Source organism: Lithobates pipiens, unplaced genomic scaffold, assembly GCF_037356315.1.
Source record: "Lithobates pipiens isolate NorthernLeopardFrog02 unplaced genomic scaffold, aLitPip1_a1.2 Scaffold_11, whole genome shotgun sequence".
In the NCBI taxonomy this organism is placed as follows: domain Eukaryota; kingdom Metazoa; phylum Chordata; class Amphibia; order Anura; family Ranidae; genus Lithobates; species Lithobates pipiens.
In genome coordinates this window covers 1676217-1700449 of record NW_027507696.1, presented here as the reverse complement: position 1 = coordinate 1700449, position 24233 = coordinate 1676217, and the positions used below count along the sequence as shown (strand labels likewise).

The following is a 24233-nucleotide window of genomic DNA, read 5'->3' as shown; positions in this document are numbered from 1 at the left end:
TCAAGATTGCGATAACAATTCTTGACGATTAATTGTGCAGCTCTAATATCCAGATATAGGAAGACTCCCTCACAGGTGGTCAGGCAGGCAGAACAAAACCTGGCGGATGTAGAGAAAATAGCTTCCACTTTGAAAAAGCAGAGAGAAAAATATTTTTATAGTAAACAGAGGATGTATGAATGTGGGGAGAGGACGGCACATCTCGTTGCCTACCTAGCACATCTGGAAAAAAAGACCGCCTACAGTGGTCTCCTTACGAACTGCTAATGATACACTGCTCAACGACCCTGATAAGGTGGCTGCAGAGTTGCGTTCCTTTTTCGCATCCCTATACTCCTCTACTACCAACAACCCCAGGGAGAAGGCGGTGACTCTTCTAGCTAGCATTGACCTGCCCACATTATCCCAATGTCAGACCGAGATGTTAGAAGCTCCCATTTCCAAGAAGGATATAGTAGAGGTGATGTCCCACCTCAACCCATCAAACGTTCCTGGCTCAGTCAGCCTCCCCCTTGAATTTTACACAACCTACAGTGAAACCCTAGTCCCCAGACTGCACAAACTATTCTGCCATATGTTTGAATCCAGATCCTTACCTAAATCGATGTGTGAAGCCTTTATAGTACTCATACCCAAACCAGGCAAAAATCTAGAACTCCCCGAATAGTATCACCCAATATCCCTTCTCCAACTAGATATCAAGATCTCCTGGCACTGCGATTGAACAAGGTGATCCTCACCCTGATCAGACTACGCAGATTACATATGAATCTACAGTCCGGACATGACCGGATGGGATCCAGAGTCGTGGTGTCTATAGATGCCACAAAGGCATTCAATTCCATAGAGTGAGACTACCTCTGGGAATGTCTGACAGTTTGGATTCGGACCCAACTTTGTCAAGTGGATTCAACTCCTCTACCAAAAATCCTAGCGCCAGGGTGTTGGTCAATGGGAGGGTCTCTGACGTCTTCCTCCTCTCCAGGGGCATGCATCAGGGGTGTCCCCTACCACCCCCCCCCCCCCCCGGTCATATGCTCTAACAGTGGAACCCCCAGCATCCTCACTACGATCACACCTGGGAATCAAAGGTCTGCAATGTGGGAAATTAATAGAGAATCCAGGTCTATATGTAGACAATATGTTATTGTACTTAGCAGACGCCGGCCCCTCCCTAACAGCCCTGGAAGTAATACAAACATTTGATAAATACTCTGAGCTGAAAATAAACTGGGACAAATCCCAGGTCCTTCCCATCGACATCAGATCCCCTACAGAAAAACCCAGGCCTCCTCCCCCCTTATCCGTTTTAGTTCCATGAAATATCTGGGTATAACAATTGCCCGCTCCCTAGATGAATATGTCAAGCTTAACAGAGCGCTTGTTCATGACCCTGAAAACCAAGACGCAGACATGGGCCAAACTACCCCTGGGTGTAATGGGCCATGTAAACTTAATCAAAAAGTCCTACTTCCCAAGTTCCTATATGTACTGTGGCATTCTCCAGTTTATTTACCTCTTAGAATCTTTAAATCCATAGAAGCCAGCCATTCTTAACTCCTTTGGAGTTGGGCAAGACCCGACAAACTGTCATGGCAAGTGCTGAAGAACCCCACTGATTTAGGGGACACAGCACTACCCGATTTTAATTTATACTATTTAGCAGCGCAATTGTCCCACTTTTTCTACCTAGATAAAAATGACAAAGAATGTTAAGCAGCCCTCGTATGCTCCCCATATACCCACATACATACCCACCCCTTCCAAATTCTCTTCAGAGACCCGGTGGATCCTTGGGTGTTAGGAAACCGAAAGGGACTACTATACAATCATTGAAAATTTGGGCAGTGGTGAGATGTAGACTGAAAACCCCTCCTACGCACTCGCAGATACCCATCTGGGACAATCCAGGCCTAAAATAATTATTAACGGTACCAGACCACAATCTTTGGATTAACCAGGGTGTGATGAGCCTAACAGACGTATATTGTGATTCTACATTGAAGCATTTCAACAACTTAAGGATGAATTCAATCTCCTTAACTCCATGCACTTTTGCTACCTGCAGCTCCATCCTGCCCTACAGACCCAGTTTCAAGATAACCCTCCTAACCTAGAACAATAGGCCAACTGTCCAAGTATAATAACTGGGCCAGACTCCTCAAAACTTATTTCAGTATTTTACAACTCTCTTCTCCGCCCAACTGCTACAACACTTGCCTATCGATTGAAAGATCATTGGGCTGGGGACGTGGGGGAGGAGGATGATGACGAATGGGAAGACCTACTAGATGCCTGTAAAAAGGTCTCTACCAAACACTCAGACCGCCTCACACAACTTTACATCTGCACAGATCTTATCTGCCCCCCCCCCCCCCTGCGTTTGACAAAATACAGACCCTACCATAGCCCACTGTGCCCCAGATGTGGTAGACCCTCCCGCAACTTCTTCCATCTCATTTGGTTATGGCCAATAATACCAGACTACTGTTCCCACATAGTGAAATTTTTACACGACAAGATGGGGTCCCCCTGATGTTATGCCCTAAACAAATGTCTACTGGGAATGTTCCCAGACTCGGACAGTTCATGTTACATTCTTACAAGAAACACCATTTACAGCCAGATTGCTCATAGCGCGTAAATGGCTGAGGGCGATACCACCGACACTCCATGAATGGATATTTAACAGTGTTTTACCCTACAAGAATTCTATGCCCACAGGGGCTGCCCGGCCAAATATGGGAAGATTTGGGACATTTGGTTAGATAACGCAGCCACGTGCAATGAGGCGGCCGAATGACCCTGCTTAATTTTGAACACACCATTTGTTGACAAACTTTTCCTTATAACATACCAAGAAAGGTCAGAACACCCGTGTGTATGGATTTGATTACTGTGCTTGTGTAACACATGTAGAACTGTATGAGCTCTCCACTTCTTCCACTCTATCTTGATTATTGATTATAATACCAATATTCTGTAAACATGCACTCTTCTCAAACAACCAAGCTATTTGTAAAAATAAATAATAATATAGTCCAATAGTGACTGTAATCCAAATATAAACAATGTGATCAATGTGCAGTCCTTCACTGAGCAAATCCAATAAACTATTTAACCACTTTCAGCCCCGGACCATTTTGCCGGCTTAAAACCGGACCACTCTTTGCGATTCGGCACTGCGTCTCTTTAACTGACAATTGCGAGGTCAGGCAACGTGGCTCCCAAACAAATTGATGTCCTTTTTTCCCCACAAATAGAGCTTTCTTTTGGTGGTATTTGATCACCCCTGCGGTTTTTATTTTTTGCGCTATAAACAAAAATAGAGCGACAATTTCGAAAAAAAAAACGCATTCTTTTTACTTTTTGTTATAATAAATATCCCCCAAAAATATATATAAAAAAAACACATTTTTTTTTCCCTCAGTTTAGGCCGATACATATTCTTCTACATATTTTTGGTAAAAAAAAAAAATCAACAAAAAATTAAATCGCAATAAGCGCATGATAGGTTTGCGCAAAAGTTACAGCGTTTACAATATAGGGGATAGTTTTATGGCATTTTTATTAATAATTTTTTTTTTACTAGATCAGCGATGTTTATTGTGACTGCGACATTGTGGCGGACACATCGGACATTTTTGACAAATTTTTGGGACCATTGTCATTTATACAGCAATCACTGCTATACAAATGCAGTGATTCCTGTGTAAATGACACTGGCAGTGAAGGGGTTAACCAGTGGGTGTCAGTGTAGGGGGTTAAGTTTTCCTAGGGGAGTGTTACTAACTATGGGGGGCTGGGCTTTGTTTTAGTGAACACTGATCTCTGCTCCAATCACATGGAGCAGAGATCAGCTTCACTAGTAGCTAGGCAGAATGGAGAAAATCTCCGTTCAGCCGCCCCATGAGACGATCGCGGGTATGCCCACAGCAATCGAGTCCGCAGGCCCCACAACCGGACTCACTGGGGTCCCGACCGCCACGCGATCGCGCCGCCGGCGGCGCGCTCGCGATAGCAGGGCGGGCATTAAAGATTGGATGTACCTGTACGCCAATATGTCTTGTTGCTAGGCAGAACGGGGAGATGCTGTTTACAACGGCATCTCCTCGTTCAGCCGCCCCGTGAGACGATCGCGGGGTATCCCCGCGGCAATCGAGTTCGCGGGACTTACGACCGGACTCACGGGGGGTCCCGACCGGCACACTAGCGCGCCGCTGGCACGTGATAGCAGTGCGGCTTTTAATATTGGACGTACCTGTACGCCAATATGCCTGCCTGTGCCATTCTGCCGACGTACATCGGCGTGCGCCGGTCGGCAAGTGGTTAATATAGCTTCAGAGAGTACAACACCTCAGTGGTCACAGAAGTCACCTCATATCGACAGAATATAGGCCTTGAGTATTAAGGACAAGCTATTGCTTCCTGTTGGAGACTCCTCCACAAATCCTCTCTCAGAAGGTCTAGGATCATGCGTGGGAGTAAGGTAAACAGACAAGCCTCTAATAGTGCATTAACATTTTCAAACCAAATTAACCCCTTCAGCCCCGGAAGAATTTAACCCCTTCCTGACCAGAGCACTTTAGGCGATTCGGCACTGCGTCGCTTTAACTGACAATTGCGCGGTCGTGCGACGTGGCTCCCACCAAAATTGAAGTATTTTTTTCCCCACAAATAGAGCTTTCTTTTGGTGGTATTTGATCACCCTTGCGGTTTTTATTTTTTGCGGTATAAACAACAATTTTGAAAAAAAAAAAACTAATTTTTTTTTTACATTTTTCTATAATAAATATCCCCCAAAAATATATAAAAAAATTTTTTTACTCAGTTTAGGCCAATACGTATTCTTCTACATATTTTTGGTTAACATAAAAATAGATCACAATAAGCGCTTATTGATTGGTTTGCGCAAAAGTTATAGCGTTTACAAAATAGGGGATCGTTTCATGGCATTTTTATTCATTATTATTTTTTACTAGTAATGGCGGCGATCAGCGATTTTTATCATGACTGTGACATTATGGTGGACACATCAGACATTTTTGGGACCATTGTCATTTATACAGCAATCAGTGCTATACAAATGCACTGATTCCTGTGTAAATGACACTGGCAGTGAAGGGGTTGACCATTAGGGGGCAGTGTAGGGGTTAAGTGTGTCTCGGGTGTGTTTTTAACTGTGGGGGGAGGCGTGGCTACATGTGACACATCACTGATCTCTGCTCCTAATTACGGGAGCAGAGATCAGTGACACTGTCACTAGGCAGAACGGGGAGATGCTGGTTTACATTAGCATCTCCTCGTTCTTCCTCCCCGTGAGGCGATCGCGGGTGTCCCCGAGGCGACCAAGTCGATCGAGATTAGTCATTATGACTAAGGCCTTATAGGCAGAGACGTGTCAACTGACTTAATCTGCGCTTGTTCACTGTGGCTATTCAATAAAATGAAGACATTTTAAGAGCAACAACCGGAGTGCCTGTATTGCTCAGTTGTAAATTGGTTGTTAATCTGTAAAAGATTGAATTGTGTGCCTGCTCATTGCATGCAGATTATTATCAGTGTGTGGAAGCCATCAGATCTGCCAGACAGGGATTTAGTAGGTTTTATGTACAGTTGCCTAGAAGGCCAGTCAGCTAGAAAACTACCGGTTGTGGCTCGCTACCCTAAATTGTGTCTGCTGTGTGTCTGCAGTGGAAAAAGTGGTGGTGCGATTATTATGGCTCACAAAATAGTTTGAAGAATCTCATTAGTTTGTGGAAATCACTTCTCAGCTCCACAACCCTTAAAGTGCACCAGACTGCATGTAAGATTTGTATCTGTGTGTGTCCAGCCAGCTAAATATGGCCGAGTCCCCCTCCAGTAGCAGCACTGCTGGCAGTAATGACTATTTTACAACCCTGTTCTCTCCTCATTCCTCCTCTACCAAACACAGAAATTGCCCTGGTTAGCGAGTCAAGAATCAAGATTGTGATTCTACCCCCATCATGATCTTAAAGCATTTCCTCCATTTAGTGCAGAGAGTTCTCTGCTAAAGCAGACCGCTGTAAAAACAAAAAAAAAAAAAATATATATATATATATATATATATATATATATATATAAAAATTTACACAGGCAGCCTGTCCAGTTTCTCACAACACTGATTAGGCAGAGATAAAGAGAAACATTGTAACATAGTTCTTTTAGATCAAAGACATGAACGTAGGTCTGTAAAGGAGGTCAGTTTAACCACGTAAAGCAGAACTTCAGTCATTTCTTTCATCTATTAAATCTTCTGCCGTTGTTTTAACTTTGGATGTTACATTTTTTTTTCTTCTGCCAGTAATTACCTTATACCGCCCACTTCCTGTTTGTCTGGTAAAAAGGGAGGGGGGGTGAGTCATAAGAGGGCCAATGGGAGCTGAAGAGCTGGAGGTGTGCCTCTGTGTGTCTGTGTAAATCCAGGAAGTGAACAGGCAGCAACTTCAGCTGCCCACAGTTAAAATGGTTTACAGCCAGACTCAGTGGAGGGAGATTGCTGCAGCATATTTGGCAAGTACAGAATCAGTGTCTACATAAAATAATATGCAAAAGTCTTTGGAAGGAAGCTTCAGAATGGCAAAAATGTTATTACAAATTTTGCGAGCAGACTGCAGTTCCTCATTAAAGACTAAACCTTTTCCTGACACTTGTTGCTTACATCAATTATGAAATTAATCGTTTAATTGGCCAGTAACAATGGGGAAAGAGGGGGGGGGGGGGGAACTCTGAAATGAGCCCTTTATAGTACGAAAAGAGCAAATAATCACTACTGTAAATATTACTGACACAGTTCTACAGTAAAAAGATGAACCCCTTACAGTAGTGATTGTCTGTTTTTTTGTGCTCTAAAAGGGCCAATTTAAGTTTTAACCTCTAGGGATCTGCAATATAGCCGAATGACAGCTACAGTACGCACCAGCATTGCCGGGACGATGTCTATTGACATTGTCCCGTGCACGAGCGGCCTGGGTGCCCCCTGCAGGGCACGGCGCGCTCTGTGATCAGAGAGTCTATGAGACTCACTGGATCACAGATCGGAGTAAGAGGTCAATCCCGACCCCTTAGCACGTGATCAGCTGTCAGCCAATGACAGCTGATCACGTGATGTCAACAGCCGGTAATCGTGCTGAGAAAAAAAAAAACACAGCTGATCACCGGTCAGCAGTGAGCGGGACATTAGTGCACACACACTGCAATGTGATCAGATTCTCAGTGCCCACCTGTGCCCCCTAAAAGTGCCGCCTCCCAGTGTCCACCAGCGCCACCTGTCAGTGCCCACCAGCGCCACCTTTTAGTGTCGCCCACCAGCGCCACCTAGACAGTGCCGCCCACCAATGCCATCTTATCAGTGGCCATCAGTACCGACATATCTGTCCCCACCAGTGCCGCCTCATCAGTGCATATCAATGAAGCAGAAAAATTACCGATTTGCTACATTTTATAACAAACTTTTAAACATGATTTTTTTATTTATTTATTTTTTTTCCCCCTTTTTTTTTGTTTAGCAAAAAATAAAAACCCCAGCTGTGATTAAATACCACCAAAAGAAAGCTCTATTTGTGGGGAAAAAAAAATTATAAAAAAATTTGGGTGCAGTGTTGTATGACCGCGCAATTGTCATTCAAAGTGCGTCAGCACCGAAAGCTGAAAACTGGTCTGGGCAGAAGGGGGGTTTAAGTGCCCAGTAAGCAAGTGGTTAAACCCCATTATGTTACTAAACATCTTGGACCTGGTTCACATGTATGTTTTTTGCAGAAATGCACTTCAGTTTATTTGCACGGTTTCCTATGGGACACGTTCACATCTATGCTTTTTTCAGCCGCTGTATATTTGGAAAGGGTCAGGGACTTTTTTTTATGCAAAACTGTGCTTTTCTTGTTCAATATGGAGAAGCTGCAGATAAGCATGTAATGCGTTTTTGCAGCAATTTTAGTTTTTTTTTTAACCTGCCCAACAACAAACTGGCCAAAAAAAAAAAAAAAAAAAAAAACAACACTGCAAAAATGCAAATCGCTGCAAAATCACGTGCGCAAAAATCAAAAAAGACACACAGCAAAAAGCACTGCAGAAACAGATCAAAAGCAAACTGCGTAGGTGTGTACTAAGCCTTATGCTGGCCTCACCGATCAATTTTCAGATGAGAATATTCAGACAAAAAAAAAAATCTTTGTACATTCGCCGTATGAAAGAATGTTATTTGAAATTTTCACTTGTTTTTAACATTCTGTTTTTAAAAAAAATTGTAATTTCTGAACAAAAACCACATACACTGAAAATTCCTTTGACCAAGAAGTTTCCTATTACTTCCAAATTTTCCTGTCACTGTGGTTGAAAATGAACGTCAATTTGATCCCACTAACGATTAGAAAATCGAACGAACGTTCTTAAAATGACAATTTTTTAAAGGAAGACATTGTTTGTTTTTTAAATTAAAAAAAATTTGATCGGAGTCTGATGATCTTTACCGGATATACCCTTTAATAGTATATATCCTCTAATAGCATATACAGTATATCTCTCCTCTAATAGTATATACAGTACATGTCTTCTGTCTTATTCTCAGAGTGGATTCGATATTTTGCTCCCCAACCATACTGGTTATTTATATTTAGCACTGCATATAGATATGCAAGAATAAATTGCCTTTTTTTTTAAACTTTACATATTAACTAAATTATACACCACACTTTTCTTTAAGGTTATTAACTGATTAATCAAAACAATAAGTGGCCAACTAATCGATTATGAAAATAATTGTTAGTTGCAGCCCTACTTACAAGTTAAAATCAGTATATTTGGAAATTACTTAGAACCCCCAAACATATATATTTTTTAGTAAAGACCCTAGAGAATAAAATGGTGGTTGTTCCAATATTTTATGTCACATTGTATTTGTGCATTGGTCTTTCAAATGCAATTTTTTTTTAGGCGAAAAATACACTTTAAATAAATAAAAAAATGCACACACACACCAAAAACCGTGAAGTTAGCCCAATTTGTTTAATGTGAAAGATAATGTTACACCACAAAAATAGTGATCTTTAGGCCTCTTTCACACGGGACGGATCAGTAATGATCCGCCCCGTGATGATCCGCTCGCTCAGCGGGGATCGCTCCGTTGTCCCCGCTGAGCCGGCGGCGGACAGGGCGGTCTCGGCACACTGTGCAGGGACCGCCCTGTCAGCTCTCCGCTCTCCTCTATGGGGATCGGATGAGCACGGACCGTGTGTCCGTGTTCATCCGATCCGCTCTGCAGATGGATAGAAAAATAGGATTTTCCTCCGTCTGCAGAATCGGACTGTTGCAGAGGCGGACAATAGCGGGTGTCTGCGGATGTTCATCCGCAGACACCCGCTATCCCATAGGGATGAATGTATGCCCCTATTTCATCCGCAAACGGATGGATGAAATACGGACATATCATCCGCATGTGTGAAAGGGGCCTTACTCTCATTTTAGCCAGAATCGTGCAGCTCTATTTTCTAAAAAAAAGTAGAATTCAGGCTGGGGGAGGGAGAAGCAGCATGCTGATAGAGGGGGAAAGCAGAGTGGCAGACAGATGAGCTCATCACTGTGCTGCTTCTCTGTTACTGTCCAATCACAGACTGGGAGATGTACAAGATCTGCAAGTGTTACTTAACTTCAGCAGATTAAAAGACGGGTCTTCTACCTGAAAGAACTGTGCTGTGTTACGCAAACCTACAGTGCATTGCTGTGCAATGCAGTAATACAGGTTACAATGCAGGTCACGATGTGCATTATCCCTGGCATTACGATGTGAACAAATCATAAATAAGTAAACCGGGACCAGCCCAACCTACATCCCAGTCTAACCTGTTTAGCTACCATTATAATTTCATCTGCACATCCTGTAAAATTCTTATATGGTTGTGCCATTACTGCTTGGATGAATTCCAGGCACGGTATATTATTACATTGGGCCAGCTTTGACCAATGTAACTACCGTACCTGGCCAAAGCCCCTGGAAATCACTGAAGTAGACAGCAGTATTCCAGTGATCTCCACTTACTTCTGGGTCCTGTGAACACAGGCAGTCAGCCGCTCATCACTGGTGCCTTTCAGGGAATGCTTTGCGTTATCTGGATGAATGCAAAGCGTTCTAATTGGAGGTGGACATCACTGCCCTGCCTCCCCACCTCGTCCAATTCATTCAGAAAATGAAAAGCATTCTCTGAATGGTGTCCATGCTGAGCGGCCGACCTCCTGTATTCACAAAGCATCAGGCTGGCCGCTAAGCAGGGGACCTCGAAGTGAAGATGACTTGGAGTAGCGGTGTCTACTTCAGCGATTTCCAGCTTCCTGGGGTATCATTCCTGTTTGGCAGGGGTAAGCAAGACTGGTAGATCACAGTCTGTGCTTGCTGACCCGCCATCCCAGAGCATCAAACAGAGTGCAATGCTGAGGGACTACTTATAAAGTTGGAGCTGTAGTAGGGAGCAAAAATGGCATAAGCCGATGCCCCAATCCTCTCCCATGCGGCACTCCACCTCTTATCCCAGCTAGTGGACTCCAGAGTGGTGCCAGCAGCAGGAAAGACGAGATCTTCAGGTCAGTGTGAAGCAATAAACTGGGCATAATAGTATAAGGCTGCTTAAAAAACTGATGAGCTGTGGTTTACCCACACTGTGGATGCAGAGCAATGTACCTGCAGCTTTCCTGCGCTTAGCCATAGACTATTATATCCTGAGGGTTTGGTGCACTTTGTGAATGCAGGAGTTTTGGTGTGCTTTGAGAAAGCCTACCACATCTGCAGTTTATAACAGACGTCTATGGCAAAGCGCAGCTAACCCAGGATGGTCGCAGATGCACTGCACCCGCGGTGCAGGTAAACCGCAGCACATCAGTGTGAAAACAGCCTTATAGGGGGCTCAGAACAGTAAGGGCTCATGTACAATTGTAGTTTGAGGGGTGGTAAAACCCCATAGCTAAAAATAGGATTTTTTGTACTCACCATAAAATCCTTTTCTCTGTAATTCACCGACCGACTGACACAGCTCCACTCTTAGCCATTGGGTTGTTACGCCACCTTTAGGAGAATACTAGGCATTACATGTTATGTAAAACACAGAACTTTCCAGTTCCACCCAAGGGGCGGTCCTTTAGGTAACAACCCTCCAGCCTGCCATGCAGTCATCAGTACTTCAACAAGCAGTATAACAAAAAATAAAAAAAAATAAAAAACAGGAGGGGCGGGTGCTGTGTCAGTCGGTGAATTACAGAGAAAATAATTTTATGGCAAGTACAAAAAATCCTATTTTCTCTTATATTCACTGACCAACACAGCTCCTCTTAGCCATTGGGACTTCCCCAATCAATGCCAAACAAGGGGTGGGAAAACAGCATAAAAAAAAAAAAAAAAAAAAAAAAAAAAACTTCATCCACCATGGCAAGTGGGAACTAGTGTAACTTTACCCACAAAAACAATAGAGTGTGGACAAAAAAAAAAAACATACACAAACAGGGTACCCCCAACAGGAGGGACTGCCCCAACCGCACCAAAAACTGCAGAACTTAATGCAACAGTGCATTAACTTAAAAATGTACTGCGTTTTTACCCAAAAAAAGGGAAAAAAGAAAATATTGCATACACAATTGCAACTATACAGCCGCCTGAAAAACTTTGCGGCCAAAACAGGCATCAGCCGATGCACTGACGTCTACCTTGTAGAACTTGGTAAACATGTGGACAGACAACCAGGTCGCCTCTTTACACACCTGAGTGACAGACGCTTGGTGTCGGAAGGCCCAAGACGTTACGATTACCGTTGTGGAGTGGGCCGTGACTGGAAAGGGGGCACCTGCCCCTTCAAGGCGTAGGCTTGTACTACAATCTGTCTGATCCACCTGGAAATGGTGGCCGACGAGACCGCCATGCCTTTCTTTGGACCAGCCACCGAAACAAACAGCGAGTCTGACTTCCGAAAGGAAGCTGTGGCAGACAAGTACACTTTTAGAGCCCGAACCACACCCAGAGCGTAAAGGGTCACCTCCTTAGGATGTGTCGGCTTAGGACACAGAGATGGTAACACAATGTCCTCATTGATGTGAAAAGCCGAGATCACCTTCAGCAGAAGGACGGTTGCGGGCGCAACACCACCTTATCCTTGTGGATAACCAGATAGGGTGACTTGCAGGACAAGGCCGCCAGTTCTGAAACCCTCCTGGCCGATGTGATGTCAACTAGAAAGACCACTTTCTGGGAAAGAGTCAACAGGAGAATCTCCCTGATATTTTCAAATGGCGATTTTTGAAGCGCCGATAACACCAGGTTCAGATCCCACGGGGGTAATGGTGGACGCACCGGAGGGTCTGCATGGTGATCGCCACATCCTCTAATTCTGAGGCGGAAGATGCTCTCAAGAAGAGATTGTCTAGGTATCCCACGATCGCGATCCCACATTGCTGCAACGCCAAAACTGGAGCCAATACCTTGGTAAAGACTAGGGGGGCTGATGCCAAACCAAAAGAGAGAGCTACAAACTGGTAGTGGGCTTCCCCGACTGCAAACCGCAGAAACCTTTGATGCCGGAGGCATATGGGTATGTGCAGGTACGCATCCTGGATGTCCAAAGACGCCAGGGAGTCCCCTTGATGGAGTGCAGCGACTACAGAGCCAACTGATTCCATTCTGAACCTCTGAACTTTCACAAAGTGATTGAGGGCTTTTAGATCCAAAACTGGACGTACCCCTTCCTTCTTGGGAACTACAAACAGGTTTGAACCCCTGGAAACGATCCGATTCTGGAACAGGTACAATCACACCGTGATTCAGCAGGTCCCTTACTGCCCCCAAGAGGGCATGCCGCCGAGCCGGGAGAACGGGTATGCTGGAGGGGAAGAATCTGTTTTGCGGCCAAGAGAGAAACTCTATTTTGTAGCCGTAAGAAATCAGATCGCATACCCATTGGTCGGACAGTCGAGAGGACCACCGGGCTGCAAACTCCCTCAGGCGACCCCCCACCCGAGTCATGGATGGGGGTAAACCTTCATGCGGTAACACTTTTGTTCGCAGGCTTGCGGTTCCAGGGACATTTGACCATCCGTGGGCATCCTGTCGGGCTGGGGACGTTTAGCCGAAGCTCCAGGCGGACAAAAAAGCCGTTTGTGAGCGGAAAAAAAGAGGGCCCTTGCCTACGGTGTGGCACCTTAGCCTTCCTACCCTGTGGGAGTAGTGTACTCTTACCACCTGTGGCATTCTTAATAATGTCATCCAAAGAGGCTCCAAAGAGCCGGTCGCCAAGGAAGGCAAGATCCGTCAGGGCTTTATTGGATGCCTGGTCAGCAGACCAGCATTTCAACCAAATCAGGCGCCTCAGCACCACTGCTGACACTGAAGCCCTGGATAACAGCGGGAGAGTATCCAGGGCCGCATCACAAAACGTACTTAAGGCCTTGCACTAGTTGGTCTCCTAGTTCCATGCAGACAGGAGAAGCCTGTTGCTCTCCCACCGCAAAAGTTTTGCCTACTCAGTGTCTGACACAAGTGCGGACGCCAGTACTGGTCGCACGGCTGACCCCACAACCATAAATAAGGAAAGAGCCACTGCCTTGGCCTTCCTGTCCCGTCGGATCCTTAAATGCAGGAGTCCCCTCCACCGGATCTGCTGGCTCCTGAATCTTCAGGGTATGACGCACAGCTGTGATAAGTGCTCCAACAAGAGCTTTGTCGCGCACGGACCCGGACGGGGACACATCCTCACTGTCCGAACGGTCCTGGTCAGCGTTATCTGAAATGACAGAGCAGTGGTCACCAGCCTCAGCAGGGCCTGAGTCTGCATCCATCCTCTGGGGAGAGCTCTGAGGGGGCAAGGGCCGCTTTTTAGCACCTTTGCGCCCACCCACCGCCTCCATCTTGGCAACGAACAAATTGTGACAAGATGACCAAAGGCACTGAGCATTCTGCAGGCGAACCAGTTGCAATTGCCTGGATTTCGGGGGAAGAAACGCTAGCTTTTGAAGCCATGCTGATCCTACCCCTGTCTGCCCCCCCGAAGGGGACTTCGGACAGTCCCACCCTCCTTACTGCTTACCGCCGAAGACCAGGAGAGCTTGCTTTCTCTTGCCCACACCTAAGATGGCCGCTAATACAAAAACCATAAGGGACAGAGCTGAAACAAATGGCGGTGAACAGCACTGCCAAGGACAACCTCCAGGGACATGAAAACAGGACTCAGGACACAGCCAACCAGCGCAGCGCGCCCCCCCCAGGTGGGCGCCCCCCCGGAGAGCCCCTGTACTGACACACACACACCGCTCTGCAGCATCCCCCACAGGGAGGGGGGGGAGGGAAAATAGGGACAGGGAGAGAAGAGAGGGGGGTGAGGGACCCCCGAATCTACCTCCCAGGGAATGCCCAGCCCCACCGAGGCAGGGAGAGCTGTACTTTCCAGTCCTGAAGAGCTGGGAGACATTCCATTACAGACCCACTCTCTGATCAGTACAGGGTGGCTGCTGGCCCGGAACACTGTGACGCAGACATCAGTAGCCCGGTCATATGTGCGCCCCAGAGCATAAACGCTCACCGACCACCTCTGGAGCCGATTTATCGTGGCCGGCCTATCGCGGAGCTGTGACCTGCACACGCTCGATAGCCAGGCTGGGGAGACTACAAGGATAAGGGTATCCAGCCTGTCACCCAGCCGGCTGTTGATAGCAGATCACAGGATCTATCATCTTGCACAAAAAGCCAAGCTTCTGCAGAATAAAAAAAAAAAAAAAAAGACGGATCGATGGGCCCATCAGGGTTCCTAGGTCCTTCTTCACTAGGCAAAATAAAACTGATAACTGCATAGTAGGCTGGAGGGTTGTTACCTAAGGGACGGCCCCGGAACTGGAAAGTTCTGTGTTTTACATAACATGTAATGCCTAGTATTCTCTTAAAGGTGGCGTAACAACCCAATGGCTAGGAGAGAAGCTGTGTCGGTCGGTGAATATAAGAGAAACACGTCTTCACCATCCCTGCACAACCTCACCCCCTTTAACTGCAGTGGCGTACACACGTCACAGCAAGTGTTATATACCCAGTCATGGCTGGTGGGTGTAGCACCTGCCATGCATGACACCCCTTCAAGTGAATAAGGCTGCTCTGCATATGGTCTGCAACCTTGTGCAGAACAGCAAACAAGGGGGTAAAGAAGGCAGCATTTTGTTGCTTTCTCACCACCTGCTTTAACCACTTGGGCACCGCTGCTTACAGAGTGGCCACATTTACTTGAAAAGGTCACGTTTGGCAGGCAGTGGTACCCATCAAATGCAAAAGGGGGCTTAATTCCAGCTGCCTTGGCAGCTAAAGGGAGTAGGGTCTGAGGGCAGTAAATCCGCAAATGAACCACAGGGTTTTACCACCAGCCAACTTTGTGTGAACGTGCCCTAAGGGTGCCGCTGCGGAGCGCGACTTAAGGCTCATTCACAAGGTGTAGCCCTGCTGTTCCTCCGAAAAGCGATCAGACTGTTTGACAGGTGGTGAAGACATTATATATAGCCTCCTCACCACCTGATTTAAACACATGAATGCAGTGCTAGTACGGCAATTAGAGGTTCAAATCAGGTGTGAGGAGGTGACACATAAAAAATTATATATATATATATATATATATATATATATATATATATATATATATATATATATATATATATATATATATATATATATATATACACACACACACACACACACACACACACACACACAGTATCTCACAAAAGTAAATACACCCCTCACGTTTGTAAATATTTTATTATACCTTTTCATGTGACAACACTAAAGAAATTACACTTTGCTACAATGTAAAGTAGTGAGTGTACATCTTGTATGTACATCTTGTATGTACATCAGTCCCCTCAAAATAACACACATAGCCATTAATGTCTAAACCCCTGGCAACAAAAGCGAGTACACCCCTAAGTGAAATATGCCCAAATTGGGCCCTTTAGCCATTTTCCCTCCCTGATGAATGAATGAATGAATAAAATACTTGTATAGCGCACAATGCGAACTGAATCGCCTCTAGGCGCTGTGGCGAGCTTTGATCATCTGCTAAAAGAGGAAGGTCTTGAGTTTTTTCCTAAAAGCCAGGTGATTTTCTTCCAGGCGGATGTTGATTGGTAGAGCATTCCATAGCCGAGGCCCTTGGACAGCGAATCTCCGATCCCCCTTGGATTTATACCGGGCTTTGGGCACGAGGAGGAGGTTTTTGTTGGCTGATGGAAGACTGCGGTTTGGTGTGTAATGATTTATTTTCTCCATTAGGTATTGCGGAGCTTCTCTATGCACGCATTTGTGGGTGAGGCAGAGGGTCTTGAACGTGATCCGATTTTTTACGGTTAGCCAATGTAAGCTCCTCAGTGAAGGAGAAATGGATTCCCAGGGTTTTTTTCCTGTTATCAGCCTTGCCGCCGTGTTTTGGATCAGTTGTAATCGCGCAAGTTGATATTGTGGTAATCCTATGTAAAGCGAGTTTGCGTAGTCCAGTCGTGAATTAATGATTGTTCCAACTACCACTGCTTTGTCATTCTTTGGGATAAAAGGGATGTCATGTGGCTCATTAGGGTTACAAGATCTCAAGTGTGAATGGGGAGCAGGTGTGTTAAATTTGGTGTTATCACTCTCTCTCTCTCATACTGGTCACTGCCAGTTCAACATGGCACCTCATGGCAAAGATCTCTCTGAGGGTCTGAAAAAAAAGAATTGTTGCTCTACATAAATATGGCCTAGGCCAGTGATGGCGAACCTTGGCACCCCAGATGTTTTAGAACTACATTTCCCATGATGCTCATGCACTCTGCAGTGTAGCTGAGCATCATGGGAAATGTAGTTCCAAAACATCTGGGGTGCCAAGGTTTGCCATCACTGGCCTAGGCTATAAGAAGATTGCCAAGACCCTGAAACGGAGCTGCAGCATGGTGGCCAAGACCATACAGCGGTTTAACAGGACAGGTTCCACTCAGAAGTTGAGTGCACGTGCTCAGCGTCATATCCACAGGTTATCTTTGGAAAACAAACATATGAGTGCTGCCAGCATTGCTACAGAGGTTGAAGGGGTGGGGTCAGCCTGTCAGTGCTCAGACCATACGCCGCACACTGCATCAAATTGGTCTGCATGGCTGCGGTCCAAGGGGGAAGCCCCTTCTAAAGATGATGCACAAGGAAGCCCGCAGTTTGCTGAAGACAAGCAGACTAAGGAAATTGGTTACGGGAATCATGTCCTGTGGTCTGATGAGATCAAGATAAACTTCTTTGGTCAAATGGTGTCAAGTGTGTGTGGAGGCAACTAGGTGAGGAGTACAAAGACAAATGTGTCTTGCCTACAGTCAAGCATGGTGGTGGGAGTGTAATGGTCTGGGGCTGCGTGAGGGCTGCCGACACTGGGAAGCTACAGTTCATTGAGGGAATAATGAATACCAACATGTACTGTGACATACTGAAGCAGAGCATAAACCTCCCTTTGGGCACTGGGCCACGGGCTAGTATTCAAACACACCTCCAACACAACCATTGCCTTGCTAAAGGAGCTGAGGGTAAAGGTGATGAACTTGCCAAGCATGTCTCCAGACCTAAACCCTACTGAGCATCTGTGAGGCATCCTCAAAACAGGAGGTGGAGGAGCGCAAGGTCTCCAACATCCACCAGCTCTGTGATGTCATCATGGAGGAGGGGAAGAGGACTCCAGTGGCAACCTATGAAGCTCTGGTGAACTCCATGCCCAAGAGGGTTAAGGCAGAGTTGGAACATAATGGTGGCCATCCGAAGTATTTACACTTTGGACCAAATTTGGACATTTTCACTTAGGGGTATACTCACTTTTGTTGCCAGCGGTTTAGACATGAATGGCTGTGTGTTGAGTTATTTTGAGGGGACAGGAAATTTACACTGTTATACAAGTTGTACACTCACTACTTTACATTGTAGACAAGTGTCATTTCTTTAGTGTTGTCACATAACAGGGTATAATAAAATATTTAGAAAAATGTGAGGGGTATACTCACTTTTGTAAGATACAGTGTTTGTGTGTATTATATATACACACACATATACATACACACCCACAATATTTCTTGAAGCTCCCCATAATGAAGAAAGGAACCCTCATCATAGGTGTCTGGCACCACGCTGGATTAAAAAAAAAAAAAAACATATAGGAAGTGTCAACGAATACCAATATCAGCATTCTATACAGCACAAAGGCCTGTCTGACAATTTAATATGTTGTGCACATTAGTTCCAAGTACATTATCAGAAACCAGTGAGATCTAATACACACTGACCCTAAAGTGGGGTACACACTAAGAAAATCGGGGGAAATCTATTCACAGCAAGTCAGCACACAGGAAGGAAATAAACACACAAAAATGTTTTTTTTCTGTTTATTGTTTCCCATTTCTCTTGTCCGAAAACAGCACAGGTTAAAAATTGTTTGTTTTTGTTCTCATACGAGAACTATTTTGGAGTTTGTACCTTCAGAAGGTCAGAATAGGCTGTCGAAAGTTATGTACACACCATCAGAAAAATCATACGATCGTCCGCTCCTCGGACGAAAACGTTTGCCCGATTTGTCTATAGTGTGTACAAGCCTTTATACTGTCAATATTGCTGCCTTCGGAGATCAGTCAGCTTTATTCACATTGCACTGGAAAATAAAAACAAGGATTTGACTTGTTGATATGTTAAATGCAGATAAGACTTTCTTCACACATTTGTGTTAGGCCCCTTTCACACTGGGGCGGTGCGGCCGTCAGCGGTAAAGCGCCGCTATTTTTAGCGGCGCTTTACCGTCGTTTTAAGCGGCGGTCTGCGGGTGCTAGCAGGGTGGTTTTAACCCCCGCTAGTGGCCGAAAGTGGGTTAAAACCGCCGCAAAGCGCCGCGGCGCTTTGCCAGCGGTATTGTCGTGCTGTCCCATTGATTTCAATGGGTAGGAGCGGTGAATACACCGCTCCTTCACCGCTCCAAAGATGCGGCTAGCGGGACTTTTTTCACCGTCCTGCCAGCGCACCGCTCCAGTGTGAAAGCCCTCCGGCTTTCACACTGGAGTGAAAGGGGACGGTTTTTTCAGGCGCTACACAGGCGCTATTTTTAGCGCTGTAACGCCTGAAAACCACCCCAGTGTGAAAGGGGCCTTACTGTTTGGAGTTTTCAGGAGAAAGTCTGGAGGTATAGAATCCTCACCAAAAGTAGAAAGATAATTTAGCAGCACAGGCGGTAATAGTGGCAGTATAAAACAAGGACAACAGATAGTAAGAAACACATTTACAATTTCCACCACTGACATAGGACCAAAAAAAAATAAAAAATCTTACCAACTCCATAAGCCTTCGCAAAAATCCATTGTAAATTAGCAGCAATTTTAGACCTGAAGGAATCGTACATATCAATCGGTACAACCTCCTCCGTAGAGTCCACAAAGGAATCCATTTTTCTTCTGGTGCTTTCTCCAGAGGCAGAGCCACCAATATCCACCATCTACAAAACAAAAAACGCACATTACCGAAATTGTACTGAACAAGACAGTGAATTTGTTTGCATTTCTATTGTTTTACTGGTAGTGAAGCAGAATTTTTAGGAGAGCAGTAATATACCCAAAACCAAACACTTTTTATATTGCAGCTTACTACTTTAGATGTAGTAGCTGTATTCATTTTCTTCTTTAGGCTTCCCCCCCCTCCGATTTTACTTGGTGATCTGGCCAGTAACACACTTGCTGTATTATACAGACACCGCTCTGGATGAAAGAGCACAGGGGGCAGATTTGGACAGGGGGGGGGGGGGGGATGGGAGTGTTAGAAGTACCAGCAGATTTAGGCCTCATGTACACGGCTGCTGGTAAACGGACGTTTGGGCATTTTTTTTTTACCTGCTCCTGAACGATCCTCTGTTATCTTATCAGTAGGTGTACACAGGGTCGTTTAGTCGTTTCTAGGTAGTTGTGTTTGGAGGCTTTTTTTGGAACCCAAAAAAAAAAGAGCCATTCAAAAACGCTAAATGCGGCTAAACGCGGTAACTCACGTTTAGCCACTTTTCGTTTACAGGCGTTTTATTTTTTTTTCCAAAATAGCCAAAAACGAAAACTTTTTTTTCCAAACACTTCTAGACCTAAACGTGGCTAAACGGCCATTTTTAGATGCCGGTTTCTACCTGTCAAGTTAAATTATTCAGGAGAGGTTGAACAACGTCCTGTGTACATGAAGCCCAAGTGCCCGTTTACGATAGAAACTTCACTACTATTACTGCACATATACATCCATCAGTCGATGCGCATTTTTCTATCTGCATTTGTCCTGTGAGGCCACTTCCTTCCCCTGGGCTTGTATTTGTACTGTGATCTGTTGCATTTGCATGCATTTGTGGTGCAGAAAAATGCATGCTCTATTTTTAATTTTTTTTTTACTGCGCTGCAATAATGTGAACTATGCCCATAGGGTTACTTTGATTTTGGACTGTCAGTTGAAGTACAGACAAAAATGCATCCCAGCGCATTAGGTGTAATTAGTCGCCCTTTAAACACAGTAACAAATTGAAGCTTTTCTCCAGCTAATACTTTATATTAAAGTTACAGCATTATTTTTCCATTTGGGATAAAGGTTGTACATAAATACAACAAACTCATCATTTTAAGCACCCCTGCCAACGTTAAATGGTCGGCCTCATACCTGTACCTGCAAGAGGACCTTTTGTTAGACATAATGACCAGATCACCAGATGAAAACAGAAAAAAGGAAAGCCTAAAAATGGAAACAAAGGCCAGCCATACGTGGTTCAAATCCTGCTGAACCGGCCAAGATTTGAATCATTAGTGGGCAGGCTGAATGCCCCAAGTTGATCGATCAACTTGGGTACAACCAGCCTGCTGCATTTGCTTACAATTAATGCAAGTGGCTGCTAAAGGCAGCATTGTAAGGCACATTATTGCCACACAATTGCATTGGGTGCCATTCAGAAATAAATGCCACCACATCATCGCAAGCAGTAGCACGCACGGGGGGACGTACGTGAACTCCGCTGCAGTAGCACGCACGGGGGGGGGGGGGGACGTACGTGAACTCCGCTGCAGTAGCACGCACGGGGGGGGGGGGGACGTACGTGAACTCCGCTGCAGTAGCACGCACGGGGGGGGACGTACGTGAACTCCGCTACAGTAGCACGCACGGGGGGACGTACGTGAACTCCGCTGCAGTAGCACGCAGGGGGGGGGGGACGTACGTGAACTCCGCTGCAGTAGCACGCACGGGGGGGGACGTACGTGAACTCCGCAGCAGTAGCACGCACGGGGGGGGGGGGGGGGGGACGTACGTGAACTCCGCTGCAGTAGCACGCACGGGGGGGGGAGGTTACGTGAACTCCGCTGCAGTAGCACGCACGGGGGGGGGAGACGTACGTGAACTCCGCTGCAGTGGCACGCACGGGGGGGGGGGGGGGGACGTACGTGAACTCCGCTGCAGTGGCACGCACGGGGGGGGGGGGGGGGGATGTACGTGAACTCCGCTGCAGTAGCACGCACGGGGGGGACGTACGTGAACTCCGCTGCAGTAGCACGCACGGGGGGGGGGGGGGGGACGTACGTGAACTCCGCTGCAGTAGCACGCACGGGGGGGGGGGGACGTACGTGAACTCCGCTGCAGTAGCACGCATGGGGGGGGGGGACGTACGTGAACTCCGCTGCAGTAGCACGCATGGGGGGGGGGGACGTACGTGAACTCCGCTGCAGTAGCACGCACGGGGGGGGGGGGGGGGGCTACGTGAACTCCGCTGCAGTAGCACGCACGGGGGGGGGGGGGGACGTACGTGAACTCCGCTGCAGTAGCACGCACGGGGGGGGGACGTACGTGAACTCCGCTGCAGTAGCACGCACGGGGGGGGGACGTACGTGAACTCCGCTGCAGTAGCACGCACGGGGGGGGACGTACGTGAACTCCGCTGCAGTAGCACGCACGGGGGGGGGGACGTACGTGAACTCCGCTGCAGTAGCACGCACGGGGGGGGACGTACGTGAACTCCGCTGCAGTAGCACGCACGGGGGGGGGGGGGGGGATGTACGTTTTCCTGCAATAATACTAACAAGGTGAAGTGATGATGCAAACCTTGCAATTTATTTTTCTTAACTTGCTCAGATAGACACTTGAATTTTTTAAATCCCCCCCCCCCCCCCCCTTCCCTAAAGCCAATGATGATGATAAACTGTTCACATCTGTCACACTGCTTACACAAAGTCAGGTAGAGTAACTACAACTTATGTTTTCCAGGTAATGAAATTGGATATTCTAAAGCAGCCAACTACAGTAACACTAGGCACAAAATACCACAGCAGGAGCTGCTAGGCCCGCACAGCAATGATTTAACTTATACAGTACCAAAAGGCATTTTGGACTACACTGGTGATGAATTAACTCATTCATTAAATATCACAAGAATTAGAAATACAAAAGATCAGCAGCATGAAGTCTAAATCCTTTGTTACTGGGGTACCCGATTCAGAGATCCCATAAAACAAAAGGACATGCAAAACACCACATGCCCGATGACTTCACATAAAAGAATAGAAGACACTTTCTAAAATTCTGTACCCATTTCTAAATACCCAAGAATATTTTTTCTGTAGAGCCGTCTATTGTAGTTGAAGGCTTGCAGCGTGAGGTAATGTGTGTGTTTTGGGAGCCAAGAGCCGATTTTCCAGACATCAAAAAAACACAAAGGCAGCTGCTGACAGGGCCAAATCAGACAATTCCCAGCCGAGCACCACGGCCTACAACTTGCACCGCGCATCCTACCGCCCTCCATCCTCGCCGAGCCTCCAGACCCCACCTTAGTGTGAAGTCTGATTCATCTCCGGCTTCTTGACAACACAACCAAGATAAATCTCTCGCTTGTGCGCTCCTTTTTTTTTACGTTACAGTAGTGACATGGGCAATCCTAAATTGAGATTATTATACAATAAATACTAAAAGGAATCCACACTCTCAACTGCTCGTTAATAACATTTCTTAAGAAATGCAGCGACTGTTTGTTCCACTGGAAGTCATAAAATCAACCCAAATAACAACCCATATAATCCAAAGTCCCTAGAACACCATTACATTACTATCAGTACTAGGAGGATTAGGGTCTCATTAAAAAGCTCTGTAAACTTCTTAAGACCCCTTTCACACCACACACTATGGGCGGTAAAACGCCGCTATTTTTAGCGGTGGTTTACCGCCGGATTTGCGGCGCATTTCGGCCACTGGGTTAAAACCACTGGGAATACGCTGCAATAGCTGCATTTTGCTGGCAGTATTACAGCGCTGCCCCATTGATTTCAATGGGGAGCAGCGGTAAACGCACCGCTCCTAAGAAGCTGCTGGCAGGACTTTTCCCTGACGTCCTGCCAGCGCACCGCTCCAGTGTGAAAGTCCTCATGGGCAATGGTGCAGCATTTTTAGGACGGATTGCAGGCGATATTTCTAACGCTATATCGCCTGCAAAACGCCCTGGTGTGAAAGGAATCTTATGCCAGAAAATTGAGAACATATCACTCGGTACAATAATTTATATGAAAGGCCACCATAAAGAAAATTCTACAACCACATGGCGACAGCAAGATTGCCATGTGCACACCAAAAATTTTCGTTGTCCCCATGATGGCCTCCAAGTACCTGAACATAATACATGAGTATTAATAAAAATAACCAATGCAATAAAAACTCACTGCACAAATAAAATCACTACAGAACACAGGCCCTACACCTGTGCATTAAGACCCCTTTCACCCCACACCGCCGATAGCGTGGGCGGTAAAACGCCGCTATTTCTGGATTTGCTGCGCATTTCGGCCGCTAGCGGGGCGCTTTTACCCCCGCTAGCAGCCGCGAAAGGGTTAAAACCGCCGGCAATACGCCGCAATAGCAGCGTTTTGCCGGCGGTATTACAGCGCTGCCCCATTGATTTCAATGGGGAGCAGCGGTGGAGGAGCGGTAAACACACCTCTCCTTCACCGCTCCAAAGAAGCTGCTGGCAGGACTTTTCCCTGACGTCCTGCCAGCACACCGCAGTAGTGTGAAAGCCCTCAGACTTTCACACTACACACAATGGTGCAGCTTCTTTAGTGCGTTTTGTAGGCGCTATTTCTAAACGCTATAACGCCTGCAAAACGCCCTGGTGTGAAAGGGGTTTAATGGTGCAACGTCTTTATCGCCACACCTGCGTGTTAATGGTGCAACG

General features: G+C 46.2%; 1 protein-coding gene across 2 annotated transcripts in view; it reads right to left on the bottom strand.

The window, feature by feature from the left end:
• The window catches only part of CAMSAP1 (calmodulin regulated spectrin associated protein 1), a 110114-nt gene that overhangs the window by 64369 nt on the left and 21512 nt on the right, over positions 1–24233 (bottom strand). For both annotated transcript variants that reach the window (XM_077468066.1, XM_077468074.1), the window contains exon 2: positions 19340–19502. In XM_077468066.1, coding sequence (XP_077324192.1) covers positions 19340–19502 — 163 coding nt within the window. The remainder of the gene's footprint in view (positions 1–19339; positions 19503–24233) is intronic.